Source organism: Thermobia domestica, chromosome 4 (genome assembly GCF_964235325.1).
Source record: "Thermobia domestica chromosome 4, izTheDome1.hap1.1, whole genome shotgun sequence".
NCBI lineage: Eukaryota > Metazoa > Arthropoda > Insecta > Zygentoma > Lepismatidae > Thermobia > Thermobia domestica.
Window position 1 is genome coordinate 22,209,230 of NC_137457.1, and position 22,463 is coordinate 22,231,692.

At 34.8% G+C, this 22,463-nt stretch overlaps 1 protein-coding gene across 1 annotated transcript in view; it reads right to left on the minus strand.

Moving 5' to 3' along the window:
* Positions 1 to 1,637: 1,637 nt before the first annotated feature.
* LOC145683758 (uncharacterized) overlaps positions 1,638 to 22,463 on the minus strand; it is a 54,788-nt gene continuing 33,962 nt past the window's right edge. Inside the window, exon 2 of the mRNA XM_081755315.1 lies at positions 1,638 to 7,840. Within this exon, the coding sequence (XP_081611441.1) occupies positions 3,499 to 7,797 (4,299 nt within the window). The 5' untranslated portion in view covers positions 7,798 to 7,840 and the 3' untranslated portion in view covers positions 1,638 to 3,498. The remainder of the gene's footprint in view (positions 7,841 to 22,463) is intronic.

The window sequence follows — 22,463 nt, forward strand, 5'->3', positions numbered from 1 at the left end:
GGCAACTTGGCAATCTTTATTGTACACTTACAAGTATTATTCAAATTGTCCCATTCCATGTTCAATGCACAAGGTATATCTCCTCAGCACAAATTTGCAAATATCATGGCATCCAATCTCTCGAATGATTGTTCGATTAGCTGTTTCAAGTGATCTACGGTTGCCCCGGAAACACCTCACTTTGACAATACTTATGAAGGCGCCGCATAATGTGAAGTCAAATGAACGGGGTAGCTAATCTGTTGTATCACAACAACTAATCGAAATGTTGATTCAAGAAATCCCTCAATATTACCAAAGTGATGCGGTACTCCATTGTGTTGCAGTGTGAATAGAATATCTACGTAACGGGAATTATTTTCAAGTTTCTGAATGCAAACTTCCTGTAACATTTAAAGGTGTATGTCACTACACAAAAAAGAATGGATCTATGACATCACCATTCCAAATACTACCCCAAACAGTGACACTAAGGTCATTTAACTCTTCTGTCACAATTTTGTGGATTGGCATCACTTGAATAATAAAACGCGTCTGTTTATCTTGAATGAAACAACATCCGTCCACAACATTCGTTTCCATAAATCTCTGTCAACTTTGTCCCAAATGAGAAATCACTCACAGAACTCAAAACGCCAGCCTAGATTACATTCGTTCAACGCATGCAGAAGCTTTAGTCGATAAGGTGTCATCTTCAAATACTTTAATGTGTCCCTTAAAGAGGCACCTGCCATTCCTAGGCCACATGCGCCTTCTTCTGGCTCTGAGCAAATTCAGTGTTTCCTTCTTTTTCGTACAGTTCGTGATCGTCCACTTAGAGGTAGATGATACACAGAACAAGCAGCTTTGAATCGTTGGTTCAGGTTTCTCATGGCTTCACACCTGGAAATCTTCTGCTGAAGTCTACTGAAGTCCACCGCATTTCTGATTTTGTGAAAACAGAACAAGCACGAAACCACGTTGTTCGTTTGTTAATTTGTGATTCATCTCAACGTCTGTACTACTCGGCACAACTTTACTCAATAAATAACTCTTAACCCATATAACTCTTATCTTTTTTGTTTTGTATTTTGATTTATTTTGGAAAAGAGATAATTTTCGACCTATTCTTGGTGAATTTAGTGTCACTTCGTTTTGTTGATCCCCATTGGCTAATTATGATACTGGGTCGAAAACGACCCGGAGGGCAAATATATAAGCTTCAGCAATAACAAAATATGTAAGTGGGTCGTTTTCGACCCGGGAGGCTTATATGGGTTAAGAAAATACGTACGAAAATATGGTTACCAGTCCCAGCCACACTAAGAGACACAGTAGTGCCAGTTCTAGTACACAAAAGTCGCTCACTGATAGCTCGTTTATTTCTTTCTTTAACTTATTTGTTTTAGAAAAGCAACTTTGTGCACATAGCTTGCTTATTTTTTTTTTTTTTTTTTTTGTTTCCATACTTGTTTTGGTGTAAAGAGACTTTGTACCCACCCTGTATGTGTTGACGTAAAATATACATTCCGAATCTGATTAAGATATAAATTACAATTAAGAACATTTCAAATTAACATGTTTATATTTAATTCCATAAAATAATTTAGCTATTGTATTTAATATAATAGCAGTTAGAAAGAACAAAGTTTAACGAGAATTTCTTAGATGTTTATTATTTTCATATCACAAAGACACCAAAGAAGAATTGACTTTAAAAATTTGGCTAAATTTATCTATCTTTATATAAATATACGAGGAACAACCGAAAAGTCCCCGGAATTTCGTTGTAGATCTCAATTATCACAATATAAGTACATATTTACTTAATCACTTTCACAGTACACTTTGGGACACACATTTATTCCTCTGCTCCTGCGATTGCTAGAAACACCGACGAAAGTCCTATTTTGGTAATTTGCGAAGCTCAGCCGCTGCGAGGGTTTTGATCTCTTCCACGTTGACAAAACGGAAAATGCCCATTTTTTACTTTGGCAAGTGATAAACATCCTTTGGTGCTAAACTGCTTTTAAGGCTATCAAACTCTCTGTATCACATTTTGAGGCCGCGGTGGCTCAGTGGTACAGCATTCACCTCTGGTGCGTGGGGTCTCGGGTTCGATCCCAGCTCCGGCCAAGTGAAGTTTGTGGTGGACAAACACAGTGTGCGTGGGTTTTCTCGGGGTTCTCCCGTTTCCTCCCACTTTCTTCATTTCACCATTTCATTCATTTCTCATAATCACCGTCTCCTTTAGCTTAGCCGGCATAAGCGTGGGACGTAAAACTGAAAGATTTCATTTCTGGATCACAGTTTCTCCAATTTGCGCATGAATTTGAGCAACTCTATCCATCACGACTCTGGAACTCACTAAAGAAATAATAAACACTTCTGACCAGAGTATATACACTTGTTTATTGAAAACAAAATTACAGTGTAACGGTTTCGACAACTTAACGTTGTCTTCATCAGACACTAACTTAGTTAGTTACTAGTGAGGTTACTTAGTTATTCACTAACCCCTAACTAGTGAATTAGTGTCTGATGAAGACAACGTTAAGTTGTCGAAACCGTTAGATTGTAATTCTAGTTTTTAATAAACAAGTGTATATACTCTGGTCAGAAGTATTTATTATGAATTTGATGTTTGTGCGTTGCTCGATCTGTGAAATTGTGCCAAACTTATTAGTACACACTCCTCTGTTCAGTTACACTATTCGTGCACTGCTTGTTAAGATGCGTTAAAACTTGTCAAATTCATAATTAAGTAATCTAAGGACTGTATTGCACAAGATTAATTATGGTTGCGTCACAAATGCCAGAACTACAACATACCGGGAACTTTCTGACTGTTCCTGATATTACAGCATTATTAACAGAACTAGAGTATTTATAATTTTATTCTAAATGATTAAAAATATTAACAAGTTGTTTATATTATTTGATAATGTACAAAGCTTCCAAGCAGAAAAATAACTTATTGATAACAAATAACTATATACTATGCTTTCTTTCATGAATTTGCAATTTTTAAATAAGCACAGAATTTACTGGAACAGAAGTAATCGTAGCTTTAAAAGAACAAAGTTATTCGTCAGTTCTTCAGTTTTTAATGTAATATTTTCAGGAAATATACTGTAAATTTGATATTGACATAATCTGTCCAAGGCTTATAAGAACACTTAAATACACGTCACTTTCAATTTCAAGCACATTCATACAATATTAGTTCGTGTTTATTATATTATTATTATTATTTCAGATAAAATCACAAAAAAAAATTTAGTAATAACATTCAGTCAAATGTTTATTCACTTCGCTTTCAATTTTATGTTTAACATGTTCAACATGTTTAACATGTTTATGCTGCTTCAACAGGAACTTACCAGTAGATCACTCACAATTTACACTCAGTCTCAGTATAACATTTCCGATCTTTAAAACGAGCACTAGTCTATATAATACACAATGAATAGAATTAACAGTAAATGTTGTTATTACATCAGGACTATTGAACGTAAGTTACAGGAGATCTTTGGTAAACACAACCGTATCTACATTATCATATCTCCTGTAAGCACCACTATCTCGCTTTTTGTCACTTTCAACAACACTATTCACTCCTAACTGTTTTCCGTTTTCAACGATTCCATTGGGAACAGTTTGGTTACCATTAGAATCAGTCCCGCTACCATTAATTAGTGATTCATCCTGGTTTGGCTTCATATTTGTCACAGAATTGAGTTTTCCTTTAAAATTGGACGCGTGTGTTTCGGGTCTAGGTATGGCAGATTGGGCTTTCGGTGGAATTGGTTTTGTAAGGTGATTCCCTTCAGCAGCTGATGCTAGAAGTCGTGAATTTTCGGTTCTCAAAGGTATAATTGGTCGCCTTTGACTAAGGATAGGACTGTTTGAATCTTTGGCAGAAGATTTTGTTGTATTTACAAACTTGGGCCTCGGGATTTGGGACGATGTATTACTGTGAACAGCTGGTACGACAGGTGGATTTCCATTTGACTTTACCTCAGAATTCTGCATTTGATTTTCGTTCTTACCAGAATCTTCAGTACTTGTTGTTCTCAGAGAATCTGCTCGCGCAGGTGGAGATGGAGGTGTTTTCACAGAGTTTTCAGTGTTACGTGGGTTTGCTGCTGGGCTTCTTGCAGCTTTAATTACATCTTCTCTAGGTATTGGTCTTGGAAGCTGACTCTGGAACGTTTTGGAGTTACTAGTAAATGCTGGTTCATTTAAATGTGCCTTAGATGATGGGTGATGGTCTGGAGGGATTTCATGTACATCTTGATCTATATTTTCTTCTTCTTCTTCTTTATTTTCATTAGAAACTTGATTAACTGAATCTGCATTTATAGATCCGTTCATTAATTCTGCTTTCCGTCCTATGATTGGAGTTAGCGGTGGTGTATTATATATACTTTCACTTGACTTTAATGCATCTGGAGAAAATATACCATGAGTTGAGTCCGGCTCTGATGACTTGTCTGGTACCCGTGGAACATCATCTATCGGAATTTCTACCAGAGACAACCCGTTTTCGAACATATTCGGAGCTGAATAGTATACAGAAGATGCAGAATCTGTAGGTAGACTAGTTTGAGAGCCTTCCGTGTCTGGTTTCTTTATTGTACTTAAGGGTCGGGGAGTTATTTTAGGGTACATTTCTACCACAACTGGCTTCTGTGTTGGGTCAAAGGAAAATGGGCGACTGGGACTTTTTGGTGGATGCCCTTTACCATCTGTTTCACTAGTCAGTGAGTGTAATTCTGGGAACTCAGGAACTGATTGCCGACTTCCTTTCTTGTCTCGTGGTAAAGTCAACTTGTAAGTCTCAGGAGAGAAGATTTGAGGGAGCTCTAAAGAATCCCTTTTCTCTGGAGTATCCTCTGCTTGAAGAGAAGGGCAAGAGGTTTCTGCTGGAGTGGGTGGAGGAGTGCATGGAACATTTGCTGGAGATTTATTGTCCCCTTCAGAATCCGCTTCATTAGAAGGTCTACCAAAGTCAAATCGACTTAATTCTGGTTTAAATGAAGTTAGTCGTGGTTTCCTATCTACGTCATTGATGAAGTCTTCGTTATTTTGCTTTCGTACTTGGTCATCAAATGGGCTGACTAATTCTTCAGATATATCGTCATTTGTTTCCTCTTCGGGTTCACTGTCATTCATCGGAACGGGTTTTTCGTTGTTTAAATCTTCGAAAGCTTTTCCTTCTTCGTGACTAGAATTTACGTTCACTTCTTCTGAGTTAGGTTCTTGCAAAATATTGTCATCGATGGATGTTTTTCCAGGAAGGCTATTGTCTTTCAAACTGTCTAATATATTAGATGCAGAACCATTACTTGAAGACAATCTATTAACCACAGAAGGTTTATCTTCAATATTTGAATCGGGAGGTTGAATATTCCCTGAATTGTTTTGCGTTTCAAAGCCATCGTCGTAATCATTTTCATTTCTAATATCATTCGCCTTTTGTTGTTCTGGAGAATCAATGAATTCAAAAGATTTTGTGCGTTCTTCAAATGATTTTTGGTCTTCTGGCACTTTGTCCTCTTCAGGTTTAGAGTCAAGCACCAATTCAGAATTATCTCCTGATGATTTTGGGATTACCTCGTCTTCGTGGTGGAGAGATACATTAGGATTATCTTTTTCGGATTCTTGATGTCCTTTATCGCCTGTGGTAACATCCTTTAAAGAATATTTACTACCCTCCCTTTCAGAATCTAGTGATTCATCAGGATGAACTTCTAAAGAATTTGCATCTTCTGAAGCATCATTTAAACTATCATCTTTCGTTGGACCATCTGTTGCCGATAACGAGTTATTGGAATCCTGTTTCTTTTCGAATTCACTCTTTGATAAGTTTTCGTTTTCTTGAGATTTTGGTGTTTCAGTAACAGTTATCATTGGAACATATCCTCCTTTGTTTGAGTCAGTACCGGAGGCGTCTTTGTCAGATTGAAATTTTGGTTTCAGAAGAGGCTGCTCTACATCTTTTAATTCTTTATCTTCATCTCGGTCATCCTTTTTCTGATTTTCCTTCTTCCTTCCTCTCCAATATGCCGTTCCTAATATTATTATAAATAAAGCTATTATCATACCTAAAACTGCGTATGATATTAGTCGTTCAGGACTATGTTCATTGGCTGCACTATCATTTGCATCTGCTACATTTTCCTCATCTTCCACGCCAGGTATTTGGATATCAGCTTTCTTAACAATCATCACACCTGTTGCGTTCGTTTTATTTTCTGAACCCTCTGGTTTAACATCATCGATTTTATGGGGTATATGACCACGCAATTTGATTTCGCTGTCTCCAGTTCCTTCACTGCCTGTTGACTTCGAGTCATTGATGCCCTTTTCCGTTTCTTCACCTTCAAAAAAGAAGCTTTTCTCGAAAAACGTCTGTAGATCTTGCCCCTTCTCGGCGATGAAGAGTTCACCCGAACCAAGTTCACCGGAACCAGACTCATTATAATCTTCGTCGTCATCGTCCATAATACTTCGCTTCCTTATTTCATGTTTATGTTCGTTTGTATCTAATAAATTAGTTTCCGATTGACCAATTACACCTTTCGATTGAGTTAAGTCATCATCCGGTGCTGACACTTTACTATAATGGCTATCTATTTGTGAATTTGGCTTTATATGCTCCAGTCTAGAATTTACTGAACCTTCATTTTCTACTGACAATTGTGAACTTTCTTCGTTATGTTTATGATGCATTTTTCTTGATTTACGATGCTTATTACTCATATGTTGGTGATGTACATTTATTTTCTTGTCATCAGAGTTACTTTTAACTTTTTTGTATGTTATATCTTCATGACTGTTATCCAGTGTATTTAGAGATAGATCCTTTTGGTTCAAACTGTTCTTTTCATGTTCCTTTGGATGAAGATGTATTTTCAAAGTGCTCTCTTCTTCTGCACTGCTATGACAGTTACTTTTATGAATTGTTTTCCAGGGTCTTCCGAAGTATTTAAATGGTTCAGAACAAACCACTGGCTCAATTGTTGAAACATTTCGTTCAAGCAGTAAGTCTCTGGTTGCTAAAAACTCACAATCGCATCTCCAGTAATTATTAACTAAGTGAACATGCTCAAGATGTTTAAGTTTGGAAAAGTGGTTCGTGTGTAGCGTTTGTAATTGGTTAGAGGAAATGTCTAAAAACTTTAATTTTCTGAACGTGCGCAATAGGTCATGATTTAAGGACTTAATTTGGTTTCCGGATAAATCCAGTCGTTCTAAATGTACAAGGTGAGCTATGAAGGTTGGTGGTATGTGCTTTAAGTTACACAGACTTAAATCAAGCTCTTCTAAAGACACTGCTGAAGGTATAAAAATGATAGAATCTTGTGGAGGATCAAGAGGATTTCCACGTAATTTCAACTTTCTAATGTGAGGATTATAAAGAAATAGCTGAGGATGTACATTAGATAATTGATTGTATGCCAAATTTACCACTTTCAAATGCTGAAGTCCGTTTAAACCTAATGGTTCAATATCGTATATATTAGCATGACTTAACTGTAAAGTTCTCAATTCCCAAATCCCTAAAATATTAAATGAGTTATTTTCCAAAACTCCCGAAGGTATATCTTCAACGTGAAGGATTTCTAAATTAGGTGGTAGCCCCGTAAGTTCGTTCACAGTTTTGCATCTTGCACTGAGATGATTATTACTATTCCTTTCACATTTACATTCTCCTGTGCACGCAATACGTTCTGTTGTTCTACCTTGTACAGAGAGGAACACTAATGAAGTCACACTTAATAACAAAAGATGTGTTAGTTCCATTTTCATCACAGTTTTAGCAGTAATCTTGGTGCAGTTTCTTTGTCTCCACCTGGGAAAAAATATAATAAAAATAAATTATTATCAGAGATAGAAATAGAAATTTCAATTGACAACACAGCAATTTAGGTAAACCAGTAAATAACACGCCAATACTTTGTAGTATCGATAAAATTTAAAATACAGTATAAAGTTACAAATATATGTCCACTTCTCAATAGATATACATACAGTACATATATTTGTACACCTTTTTTTATAACTGCACCGTAAAACGCTTTTTATGATAAATATTAAACAATGGTACATTAATTGTTTGTAACATCTTTAAAATTTTTACTTTCTGTGTGCGTATAAATCCTTGTAGAGTCAGCAACAAATTTTAGAAAGGCGTACGATTCGGTTAGGATAGAAACATTATACAACGTTCTTACGGAACTTGGAATACCGAGAAATCTAATTAGATTAATTAAGATATGTTTGAATGAATCCCAAAGTAAAGTCCGGGTAGGAAAATTTTTGTCCACGAGCTTTCACGTCGAAAATGGCCTGAAACAAGGAGATGCGTTGTCGCCATTATTATTTAACTTTCTTCTGGAATACGCTATAAGGAAAATCAAAATATAGCAACCAGGGCCTAGACTTGAACGGTATTCATCAGGTTATGGCATATGCTGATGATGTAAATTTAATAGGAGATGATAGGAGAACAATAGAAAGAAATTGAGAGATCTTATTAAACGCTTGCAGGGACATGGACTTAGAAGTAAATCCAAAGAAAACTAAATACATGGAAATGCGTCGGGACCGTAATACAGCAAATTATGGATGCGTTAAAATAATAAATAGTACTTTTCATAAAGTGGATACTTTCAAATATTTAGGATCAATATTAACCGACGAAAATCATATTCAGGAAGAAATTAAATGTCGACTAAAAGCAGAGAATTCGTGTTACTATTCGGTTCAAAATCTCTTGTCGTCGCGAATTCTGTCGAGAAATTTGAAGCTTAAAATATATAAAACGATAATCATTCCTGTTGTTCTGTATGGTTGCGAAACGTGGTCGCTTACTCTGAGGGAAGAACATAGACTGAAAGTATTTGAGAACAAGATCTTAAGACGAATATTCGAACCCAAGAGGAATGGTAATGGGGAATGGCGGAAACTTCATAACGAGGGACTACATAATTTATACGGTTTACCGAACATTGTTAGGGTCGTCAAGTCTAGGAAGCTTAAGTGGGCAGGTCATGTAGCTAGAATGGAAGAAAGTAGAAACGCTTTCAAAGTCTTGACTGGAAGACCAATTGGAAAAAGACCATTAGGAAGACATAGGCTCAGATGGGAGGACAATATTAAGATGGATCTCGCAGAGATAGGAATACAAAGTAGAAACTGGATCCAATTGGCTAAGGATAAAAGTCAGTAGAGAGCTTTTGTTCCATAGGCCATAGAGATAGTTAGTTAGTCAGAGTCAGCGACAAAAGTTTTTTTTTTTTTTTCCGTTTGGAAAATTATTTTGGGAATATCAGTGATGTAGCTGGTATTTTGGGAATAACGATTGCGGTAACGTACAGAAAATTACATTCTTTTTAATTTACTGGAAACTGCGCTCAAATTGCTTTTGCATTCGGAACTTATTTACGAAACTAATTTCATCAAACTGAAAGAACTTTTGTCACCGACTGTACACCTACCATATGCTTAAAAGATGGGGTGGGAATGAAACTTTAGGTATCGATAATACACGATAAGTGTCAGTATAGTACACGATATACAAGCAGACTATACCTCTCATACGAGTCTAATACATGACCCTGAAACAGTATTTCAGGGTGTACATTTATTATTGAGTACTCTACTGCGTGGGGTAAAATCGAGAACAGAAGGAAGAGCAATGGCAAGCAACTGGAAGCATTAAAAAGGTGAGAAAGAAGAAGAGAGGAGAAAGAAAACGCGATGAGCCATTAGCAATATATATATATACAGTATATATAATCATAGGCGCCGACTTTGAAGGACAAGACGCTTTTGACCTTCCAATATTTATAGGTAGGGTCCTCGCCTCCCCAATATAATCCAGTCGAGGAAGAATTAATAGAGAGGAGCAAGAATTTCTGTCGTAAACTTCGTCGTGCCTATAATTCAATATAGGAAGAGCCTTTTTATTCGATAGAAAACGTCATTTTCAAAACTGTGTTAAATGGAGCACTGAAACTTGAAACAACACACTGGCAGCACTGATATGACAAGTGAAGATCAATGTGGGCACAAACTTGTAGTGAAATTCGCAAATTTTGAACTTGAATTTGTTTTAAAAGCCTTTAGGCAAATTTGCATTAGGTCGTGAATTTGGATGCACCGGTGTGGATGCAGCTTATCGAGAACTTCGGTGTGTGTGGGGGGGGGGGGAGCTTCATCAAGCAGTTGATAGAAAGCGGCTGAATGTGATGATCAGGGCCCGGATCTTGTTGACCTAAAATTTTCTAAAAAGTGACCTATAAAATGACACTAAAATTCCTGTAAAATGACCCTAAAATTCACAAAAATTGACCTTAGAATTCACGTTTTTTTAAACGTTTATTTCGTTAGAAATTGTCATTTTTTGAATATCTATTGGATTTTAATTACCATTTCTCATTCATTCTCAAAAGTTTTGTTTCAGTTAGTTGGTCTATTGATCAGTCCATTGTACGGCATTGTACGTATTGTAAGCGTCAGTTCACTAACGAATTGAAACTAGGAGCACACTTAAAGAATAGAAGTTCGCAAGTGTAGACTGAATACATGAGAATAATAGATTAAAAAAACTGTTTAACATCTCTGTAAGTCTTCTAATCCACTGTTACTTATTCTCGTGATCGCATCCTTTGTGGTCAATAATCCAAAGCCATCTGCTTGGACACCTACCAATCTTTACCCCTAATCAACCAGCTACAGCTTAGTGTTCATTAGCTTTTTAGAAATGCAGTTTTTCACCCCAATAGAAAGAAAGCAGGAAAAGATATAACTTCGTATTTTTCAAATCCGTAACCAGTGTTCGTTTTAAGAGTTTCTTATGTAGAAGAAAAAAGATTACAAGGAACATAAGTGACCTGAAAGTTACCTTAAAATATTAAAAATGACCTGAAACTTCAAAAAGGCAAAAAGTGACCAAAAGTTGACCCTAAAACAATACACTTTTAGAACCTTGAGTTGACGGATAACGTTTTTATTTGAAGTTGCCTTGTCCTATGCGTAACAGAAAAAAGTTTACATGTCAACAAGATCCGGGCCCTGGTGATGATATATTTATTCATTGTTCCCCTCCCCCCCAATATTTTCTTCAAGTTGGCGCCTATGTATGTAATCAAAGAAGATTAACTAAAGTTAGCTTGGAACAATACTGACTCTAAAAAGAAGAATGCAGTAGTTATCATACAGTCTAAAAATAATAATTAGAAACGTGATAGATCTAGTAGAACGATAAAGAAGTAGTAAAAGAAGAATTATAGTTGATACTAAGCAGTGGCGATCACCCCCTCCCCCGCCAGAAGAGAAAACTTTTTTTTTATTTTATATATAAATAAAAGCCATCCCAGAGTTTAGAGCTCTTAAGAGTAGCTCTAAGTAGCAGTATTACAACCCACCGCCCCCCGGGAAGTCAGTCCTGGATTCGCCCCTGATACTAAGACTGGGAAACAGAAATTTGCAGCTTGATCCATCACGTTTCAATTACTATTATCATAAATAATAATAATAATAATAATAATAATAATAATAATAATAATAATAATAATAATAATAATAATAATAATAATAATAATAATCTTTATTTGAGTACCGCAAACAACTTGTTGGCAAAAATACAGCACATTGTGTGATATCAGAGCATTACATTACGATCCAATAATAATAATAATACTAATAGTAAATTGAAAACGGTAAAAAGGAAAACAGTAAGATAAAATATAATTTTGATAAAAATCAATTAAACAGAAATAATTGCTTGTTAACGCTGTAAAAATTGCCAAGCTCTCTATCGAAAACAAGTAAAAGAAAGCTAAGGACAGCAGTCTTAAAAATTACAGTTTAGATTAACGTTGCAAAAAGTTACTGCTTAAAAACTATCAATCAATTTTCTTAAATTTTCACTTGCTTAATACAGTAAGTCTAAAATTATATACTTAAACAATCTGTCGATGTTCTTAAAATTTCACATTTGCAATACAGATGAATTAAAATCGTGCTATGTCTTATACTATGACTTGGTACTTTAAAATCTGTTTTGAAAGCAGTATTTAGTGATATATATACATTATCTAGTATTTTTTAGCATGCACATTTGTCAAAATCTTTTCTTCTATTCGTAAGACTGTGCAAACCACAATAATCATTCCAATATCCATAGCTATGTGAATAGTAACTCATTTTAATCTTAAAACGTAGCAGTTGAATTAAACATTATTGCACAGATTCTATCTTGGTGTCAAAGTGTTATAAACGTTGATCGAAAATACCAAACTTAATTCTAGTTTTGATTTTACAGATAATTTATATAAATATACATAGTTCTTTTTTTTTTCTCTTTGAAATACTACTCACTGTTTAAAAATAAAATTTACTACCTTTCAAGCACCTTGCACAATAGAATATCTTTAACACTTTCAATCGTACTGTAGTTCTGGGAATTTTGTGTGCTCTTTTATTTGAGAAAGTAATTTTAAGTGTTTTGTAAATTGTCTATTGGCGAATCTGATCCAAGAATGCCTTTCAGTCATTGTAGAAAGAGAACTAAAGAAGGTGTATCATTCTTATTCATAATACTCAAGCATTATTACTTTGCAATAAACAAAGTTATTGTTTGCAATGACTTTTCAAATAGCTCTTGTTCGGAAACTGGCATCTTCTAGTAGATTGGTACTTTTTCTTCTATTACTGAAAGTTTCAACCGTTTAGAGTAAAAACTTAAGAAGATATGATTTTTAAAAATACCCCTTATTTTCTCCAGGACACAGGACTTTGTCAATTTAAATACCCCTAGGATTGAAAGTGTTAATAATGCTTATTTTCTCTATTTGTATACCATTGATCTCGTTTTCACAGCCATAATATTCAGTTTTATTTGTGTATGTCATAAATTTTGTTTTCTTTTTGTTTAGTATTTTGTTTCTGCATCTAAGTTTGGCTGTAGTAAATAATCATAATACTCATCGGTGTTGACTAATCTGAACAACTTCATATCGTCAGCATAATAATAATAATAATAATAATAATAATAATAATAATAATAATAATAATAATAATAATAATAATAATAATAATAATAATAATAATAATAATAATAATAATGAATTAATGAAATTTTACATTCCTACATTCTTGAAGGGAAATGAACTTATAGAAGAGCTCGGGTTCGGAACACATTCTACGGGTTTAAATATTAAATTACTTATAATTAATTATCTTTGTCATTTATGTCTTATAATATATGTTGTTTAAGGATTATACTATTTTATTTACTTTTTCTAAAGTGTTGTTTTCATTGTTGCGTTGGTATTATCGCGCAGCATTAACACTGTCTATATTTATCGATTTAAATCTTATAATTAGTTTCAATGGAAACAGATTGTAAAATGGATTTTCTGCTTTGAAATATGTAATGTCAAAGTTTGATAGGAAGAATAAATTGTAAATTGTAGAGTGTTCACTTAGAGAAAACATGAACCGCAGTTGATCAAAATAATGCAGTATATATTGGTTATATCAATCAGTAATAAACATGCCGATAGAATATTTAGTGTAATGAAAGTTGTATTGTCATATGATGGTCATATGAAGCAAAATGCCAACAGAACTTATAATGACAGAAATTCGTGTTCAGATTAACTTCAGAATAACCTATCAACATTTCCACAAAACGGTTCCGAAAAATACGAGTAGGACTCTTGATGCAGCGAGGAGCTCTAAAAATATGAATGACAAGGTAGGTATTTGCAATCACTAATGGCTTGCGTTATTTTCGTTCAGTTTGGTATAGCACATGTATGTTTATAATACAACTGTAAGTAGTATTAGTTCGGTTGAGTTGATTTTGAGTTTAATGTCCCGTATACCAGCGAGGCTATATGAGACGTGGAGCTACTGATTAACGTGGAATCCAAACCACATGAGCTACGGCCGGGAGCTGTAGTAGTAGTAGTTATAGAGCTTAGAAGTAATGGTGGTAATACTATCCAAACATTGTCCGTTTAAAGAAGCAATGGTGGTAATAATATGCAGAAATCTTCAGTTTCATAACGGTGGTGATAATGTGCAGAAATCTTCAGTTTCAAGAAGAAATGTGGTAATAATATGCAAAGAACTTTATTTTCAAGAAGTAACGGTGCTGATAATATGCAGAAGTCTTCAGTTTCATGAAGTAATGGTGGTAATAATATGCAGAAACTTTTAGTTTCAAGAAGTGATGGTGGTAATAGTATGTGGAAATCTTCAGTTTCAAAAAATAACGGTGGTAATAATTTACAGAAATCTTTAGTTTCAAGAAGTGACGATGGTAATAATATGCAGAAATCTTTAGTTTCAAGAAGTAACACTGCTAATTATATGCAAAATATTCAGGTTCAAGAAGTGACGGTGGTAATAATATGCAGAAACATTTAGTTTCAAGAAGTGATGGTGGTAATAATATGTGGAAATCTTCAGTTTCAAAAACTAACGGTGGTAATAATTTACAGAAATCTTTACTTTCAAAAAGTGACATTACCAATAATATCCAGAAAACTTTAGTTTCAAGAAGTGATGGTGGTAACAGTACATGGAAATCTTCAGTTTCAAAAAATAACGGTGGTAATAATTTACAGAAATCTTTAGTTTCAAGAAGCGACGGTGGTAATAATATGACGAAATCTTGAGTCTCAAATTTGTGTCCCCAATTACACAAATGCAGCTTACAGGGTTGCTATCTTACTTGAAGAAAACAAATTCCGTGATTTTCTCAGGATTTCAAGTTACAATTTACAAAATTTCGAGGTATATATATAATGTAAAAAAATAACAATATTCTTCTCGATCATCTACTATGGAAGTATGTATATATATAGTGTATGTAAAGATAGAGAAGTTTTTCAAAACAAACTTATCGTATAAAATATCCTCTACCGAATAACCGGATAAGACAAAAAGAGAAATGGTTCTGAGCAGTAAAAATCCGTACTTAAAATTACCTAACTTTTCTAGATTTTTTCCATTTCTTCATGAAATTCCTTGATTTTTCCAGGATTTCTTTTATATATAAGTTGAATATTTTGACTGTTTCTAGGTTTTTCAGGACATGGTAAATCTGAAATACTCTCAGAGCATGACTTCAGTAAAGGTCATGGTAAATCTGAAATACTCTCAGAGCATGACTTCAGTAGAGGTCACGGTAAATCTGAAATACTCTCAGAGCATGACCTCAGTAGAGGTCATGGTAAATCTGAAATACTCGCAGAGCATGACTTCAGTAGAGGTCATGGTAAATCTGAAATACTCGCAGAGCATGACTTCAGTAGAGGTCATGGTAAATCTGAAATACTCGCAGAGCATGACTTCAGTAGAGGTCATGGTAAATCTGAAATACTCGCAGAGCATGACTTCAGTAGAGGTCATGGTAAATCTGAAATACTCGCAGAGCATGACTTCAGTAGAGGTCATGGTAAATCTGAAATACTCGCAGAGCATGACTTCAGTAGAGGTCATGGTAAATCTGAAATACTCTCTGAGCATGACTTCAGTAGATGTCATGGTAAATCTGAAATACTCTCAGAGCATGACTTCAGTAGAGAATTCATGGTAAATCTGAAATACTCTCTGAGCATGACTTCAGTAGAGAATTCATGGTAAATCTGAAATACTCTCAGAGCATGACTTCAGTAGAGGTCATGGTAAATCTGAAATACTCGCAGAGCATGACTTCAGTAGAGAATTCATGGTAAATCTGAAATACTCTCTGAGCATGACTTCAGTAGAGGTCATGGTAAATCTGAAATACTTGCAGAGCATGACTTCAGTAGAGAATTCATGGTAAGTCTGAAATACTCGCAGAGCATGACTTCAGTAGAGAATTCATGGTAAATCTGAAATACTCGCAGAGCATGACTTCAGTAGAGAATTCATGGTAAATCTGAAATACTAGCAGAGCATGACTTCAGTAGAGAATTCATGGTAAATCTGAAATACTAGCAGAGCATGACTTCAGTAGAGAATTCATGGTAAATCTGAAATACTCTCTGAGCATGACTTCAGTACATGTCATGGTAAATCTGAAATACTTGCAGAGCATGACTTCAGTAGATGTCATGGTAAATCTGAAATACTCTCTGAGCATGACTTCAGCAGAGGTCATGCATGGTAAATCTGAAATACTTGCAGAGCATGACTTCAGCAGAGGTCATGGTAAATCTGAAATACTTGCAGAGCATGACTTCAGCAGAGGTCAAGGTAAATCTGAAATACTCTCTGAGCATGACTTCAGTAGAGAATTCATGGTAAATCTGAAATACTCTCTGAGCATGACTTCAGTAGAGAATTCATGGTAAATCTGAAATACTAGCAGAGCATGACTTCAGTAGAGAATTCATGGTAAATCTGAAATACTCTCAGAGCATGACTTCAGTAGAGGTCATGGTAAATCTGAAATACTCTCTGAGCATGACTTCAGTAGAGAATTCATGGTAAATCTGAATTATTCTCTGAGCATGACTTCAGTAGAGGTCGTGGTAAATCTGAATTATTCTCTGAGCATGACTTCAGTGCAGGTCATGGTAAATATGAAATACTCTCTGAGCATCTGAGCATGACTTGAGTATAATCTGGCAACTCTAAGAAGAGTTCTTTTCCGTAGAATCTAAAATCTTTATTCCAGAGAAAAAAAAAGTAAAGACAAATTGCATGTTTGACGTACATAGAAAGGGGAAACAATAAAAAGGGGAATAAGTTGCTGCCTTGCTTAAAGAACATTGAAACTTGTATCTACCATAGGAACACAAAAAAATAAAATAAAATATATTTAATAAAAATATGGAATAAGTTTTCCTAATCATAGTAAGGCTAGTAAGAAATTAGGAATGGGTATTTAATATATTTAACACTAGCTGAAGTGCCCGTTCTCCGCACGGGAGAATAAGTTTATGGAAAATATCCAAGCTACCTTCCCCACCATAGGATACTCTTTCTAGTGAAACTGTAATGATAAAATCCCACAAGATATTCTATTTTTGGTATAATTTTTGAACTCCATACCCACTTAAAATATGCCTTATAATCAAAGTGAGATCATAAAAACTTAGCACAAGGTATGTTCCAAACTTCAAAGAGGTCAGCCTTTATATTGTGTTGTGATCACAAACAGAAGACAATCTTGCTTTCAATGTAGTGGAAAGCATAGAAAATTCTTCCATCTCTCTTCCTTAAAGTAGAAAATTTCACAAACGCTGAGACATGTGTCTGTTAATTTTTAAGGGAGGTTTGTACACTCATATCCAAAATAATTATCGCATATCTATAACTGTCTTCTTGTAAGTATATAATTTAATAATGATTTTGCAGGGTACTTTTAATACTGATACTATGTGTATAATCGGGAAATGCATATCTGTGGTAAATTTCATAGGAAAAGAATTATAAATACGAAAATTAGAATGAGTAAACCAAAATGTTGCTGAATGGACAAGAAAGTTTTATTTTCGTTTTATTGTTCTTATTTACTGCTCTTTTGACATGAAATTTTCCACATACATGTGTCTGCTGATTATACACATACTAACATTATAAGAAATACCGCGTTAAGTATAAATTTGATAAGAAATTTCGTTATCAAATTATATTTTTACAGCAACAAATTTACAGACATGCGACAATAATTTTGGACATGAGTGTACATCGGGTTTCACATGCCTAGCTTGAGAGGTTCATGAGTTACTCAATTTTTCACATAAAGTTTGACCCCTGTTCTTCCTTTAGGGTACTTTCAAATCAAAGTGACAATGAAATCCTAGCTTGAGGCAGTACTAACCATGTTCCAAGGTCAATGTGAAACTGTCCAGTTATTTTCTAGTGATGTGATCACAAACAACAATATTGCTTTCAATGTGAAGAGAAAATGTGTACAAAATGTCTCCTTCCATCCTTAAAACGAAAGTTTTCAAAAACTCGTGTCCGCTCAATTTAATAAGAGTTTAAATGCCAATTTTTATTTTCATAGCTTGAAGGGCTGCTGAGATATTCCATTTTTCGCTTAAATTATGCGAAATTAAATTTAATTATTTTTATGTATTGAACAAATTCCCAGATACAGCACAACTTTGCCATTTTACACAAGAAACTGTTATCAAATAGGAAAAAGAAAGAAGACGAAACAACAACAACAGCAAAAATAAAAACAATGTCAACAAATAATCCAAAAGTAACATTATTTCGCCAAAACTCGTTTAATTGCTCTTTCAAACATCGGGTAGCTCGAAAAAAATGTCTACATCAGTTGTTAAATGATTATAACATTTCGGTATTCTGTAAAAAGGAGACCTCTGTATAATTGTCAACCTAGGGCGAGCAAGATGGATAAGTAGGTGTTCTGGGTTGTGCGGGGAGGGACACGTAAGGATAGTTTCTGTACTGATGTTTCCGATTTTAAATTTCCATTAACTATTTTATGAAGAAATTTAAGGTCAGAGTTATTTCTGCGTACTCCCGGAGTCTGGATATTAAGATATCGCAAGAGTTCCTCCTTAGATAATATTCGAAGTGAGTGAATACGAAAGCGTACTACTGTAATAAAGAAATTAAGAAAAGAATCAAGTCTAGAGAGATGTTTTGGTGGAATGGACAGCAGTATTCGATCTTGGTTGCTATTAGAATTTTACAGAAAGTTGCTAAAGATGAAACAGTGCGTAGTTCAATAAATCGATAAAGAAGCCCCAACATGCGCATTTAATTCTTAAGTATTGAGGAGATGTGATCAGAGAATGTGAGTTTCAAATCAAAGATGATCCCAAGATCAGAATGTGTAATGGGGAATCGTTGTTGTGGTATGCGGAGGGAACAGGAGACTTTTTCAGTGTAATGGTAATAGTATCACATTTCTTGCTGTTAAGTTTCAAGTGCCACATTTTACACCAGCCTACAAAGATAATTTATGTCTTCCTGTAGGGCAATCGTGTCTTGGAGACACGATATTTCTCTGTATAACTTACAGTCGTCAGCAAATAGTAGAAGGCCACTAGGATAAGCTGATAAGTGACAGTAGAGGTAATTCATATACAGGACAAATAGCAGCGGTCCAAGTACACTTCCCTGTGGCACACCTGAGATCACAGGTTGAGGGTTAGAAGTCGCCCCTGAAACAACAACTCTGTTTACGGCCCTTCAAGTAGCTGGTGATTAAAGATAAATTTGGCATGTATATTGGAAAGCTATTGGAAAGCTTGTGGAGAAGATGAATGTGACTGACAGAATCAAAGGCCTTGGAGAGATCAAAGTAGATAACATCTAACTGAGTATTGTTATTCATACATTTGACTGCGCAGAAAAGAAGAGTGCTTAAGTTTGTGACACTTGAGCTTTTCGGTAGAAAGCCATGCTGGGAAATGTGAATGTAAGGTGAGGTGAATTTAAGAAGCCTATCCTTGATTATTTTTTATTATTAAATTATGTGTCTGTTCCCCTCTCCCCTCTCTTACCTCAGAATATACATTTTAATCAAGAATATATGATAAAAACTGAGTTCAAGGTATGATAACCATTTTTAAAAATTCAATTCAAACGGTTCAGCAGGTTTTTCCGTGATTTGGTCACACACACACATGATCAGTTTCATTTTTATATATTAGACAAGCCTTTTGGCTAGCTGAGGGCTCCACCCTCAGACCAGCGTGTTTGCTTGGCCTACAGCCTCACACCTCTTAAACCCACAATTTTACTGAATTTCAAGTTTCTTTTCCTACTTCAACTAACTAAAATATAAGATTTTATATCCGAAGAAAAACCCATTTAAATAACATCGAAATTTCTTCGTCTCCCTTTAGAGCTACTAAAAACAAAAAATAATTACTTTTGGTAGCTTTTCTGTGAGTTAACCTCAGAAGTCTACAATCATGCCAAATTTGATCATTGTGATCCTGCCGGAAGTGCCTAAATATTTTGGGGTGTAGAAGATGTTCCATATAAATAATACGGGAAAGTTTTTTCAGTTCCCCATAAAACTACTTTAAGTTGAATTTTTTTTTATTTTTAGTGAATTTGTTAAATAGTTCTACGGAAAATGTACAAGCATACCGAATTTCAAGTTTTTATTCCAATTCCAAGCACTTAAAACGAGATTATAGGTCCGAAATCTATATAGGTTCGAAATGAGATTATAAATCCGAATAGGCATTTAAATTACATGGAGAATTTCTTCATCCCCACTTTAGACCCTCTAAAAATTAAAAATATTCACTTTTGGCAATTTTCCTATGTGTTAGTCTGAAGAAGATACAATCATGCCAAATTTCAACTTTTCACGTCTACCAGAAGTACTCGTTATTTTATGTCAGTAGATGAGTTCACGTAGTTTTATATATAGTTAGGATTAGGATTTATAATTATGTCAGGTTAGCTTAAAGTTATTTCCATTTCAAGAAGAATCACTAAAGCATCATGTACCTAGTTACAAAAGACCAAAGCTATATAACACATGTAACGGTATGGATTGGCATGAATTTTTAAATCAACCCTCGTATTTCCCCAGCCTCAATTCTTAGAAATGAAAGCAGCCAGCAAACAGTTGGAAGAAAACGATGCTTAGGAATTTCTCACCCAAAAGGTACCTCACTTATCCAGACAGCTCTGCTTCCTCCCGTCAGTCCATATTAAGAAGAAAAATTTTGCTACCCTCGAAAGAAACGCCCACGCATAAGTCCTCATGACGATAACAGAGTTTTACGTGACAATGTGAAGTCTATCAATAATCATCGAATGTACGACTTATTCGAACAATCAGTGTTTTTAATGTAATTTTTATTAACTTATGAACCATTCATTATATATTATTAGCAATAGAATAAAGTCAAAGCTTAATGTTTTCTACGAACTATATTGTAGTTTAGCCAGTGTATTCTTGCGCTGTGATCTGGCAACGATGTGACGCGCAAAAAAGCAGAGGGAGAGCGTCAACACCTACGAAGCAAAACAAACGCAAAATATTAGCTCCCTGACAAAAAATCATATTAGCAAATATATCAAGTGAAGCATTCAGTATATTCTTCAGTATATTTACAATGGCATAACTACCCAAATTAGTAATTTGTTACTTAGTTGTGTGAGGAATGCATATTCGTCTCATATTTATGGTCGACTTTTGAATGAACATACGCAGAGAAGAGTGTCACTGTGAGCCGTACCATAAAAACATCAAACAAACTTGTCTTCATATAGTAATGAAGTGAAGTGCCGGCAGTAAATTGCGTTCGGTCGATAATTTCGCGTAATAATTCGCTTACGTTTCGGTGCACATATCGCAGTGATTGGGCCATCTTTTCGTTTAAGTGAAATATTGTGTTGTGTTTTAATACGCTTGTAAATGTTTTATTTCCAGTGAAATTAAAGGTTAAATGTGTATATTATGCAAAATATTTTGTTTTCCAATCTGCAGTAAAAGCAGTTTTTCATAATGTCAAAGTGTGTGATTTATATTATTTTTCTCAGTTAACGGAAAATATTACTTTCTTATAGTATACATGACTTAAAGTAAAACCAAACAGGTAAGGTATCTATAAGCAGTGAAGGACAAACATTACTTTCGTCTCCCACTATCCATCTGGCGTAAACCATGTATTGCTGCCCCACTTGTATCCTTTTACAGGTATTAACTGGTATACCTTAAAGCTGACGCGGCAGCAAAGGTGGGTAAACGGCAAATGTCTCTAGTTAGTGCTACGCTCGAATCCCAGGACCGTAGAAGTAAGAATATTTGTTTACTTACCAGTTCTTTATTGGATCTGTTAGTCTTTTACAAATAAATGGTGTTCTTAAAAAAACTCCAAAAGAAATCCATGGTTCGAATCCCAATAATATCATATCTGGCTTCCCTCACAGGAACAAACATTATATCTGGCACCTGAACAGGGACAGATGCTTTAGTGGGAAGAAAGCGAATTTTTGAACTTCACTGTCTTGCATTCAATGCCATCCCAGTGATTTTTGTGTTGTTTTGTAGTATAATATTTTGCAATGTCAAGTCCTAACGAAATGGAAACACTGCTTGAAGCAGTACAAAAGTTATCCGCAGATTTAGCTAATACTAACCAAGTGATAAAAGATAATCATAATGAGTTAGTCAAACAAGGTAATAGTGTAAAAGCAGAAATTACAGAGTTACGTGAAAAACATGAATTTTCAACTCAGGAACTTACAAATGGTATACAGAGAGTAGAAGCTGAGTGCAATGCCTTTAAAGTAGAAATTAAAGTTGAAATCGAAAATTTGAAAAATGAAGTTAGGGATTTTAAGGCAGAAGTAAATGATCGTTTTAATGAAATGAAAATTCAAATGAACAATCAGCTGATCGAGACACGGAATGAGTTGTCATTAGCTATCCAGCAGGTTGAAGCCCAAAGTTGTAGTTCACTAACTCAAATGAAGCATGATTTTCAACAGATTTCTAACACGTATGAGTG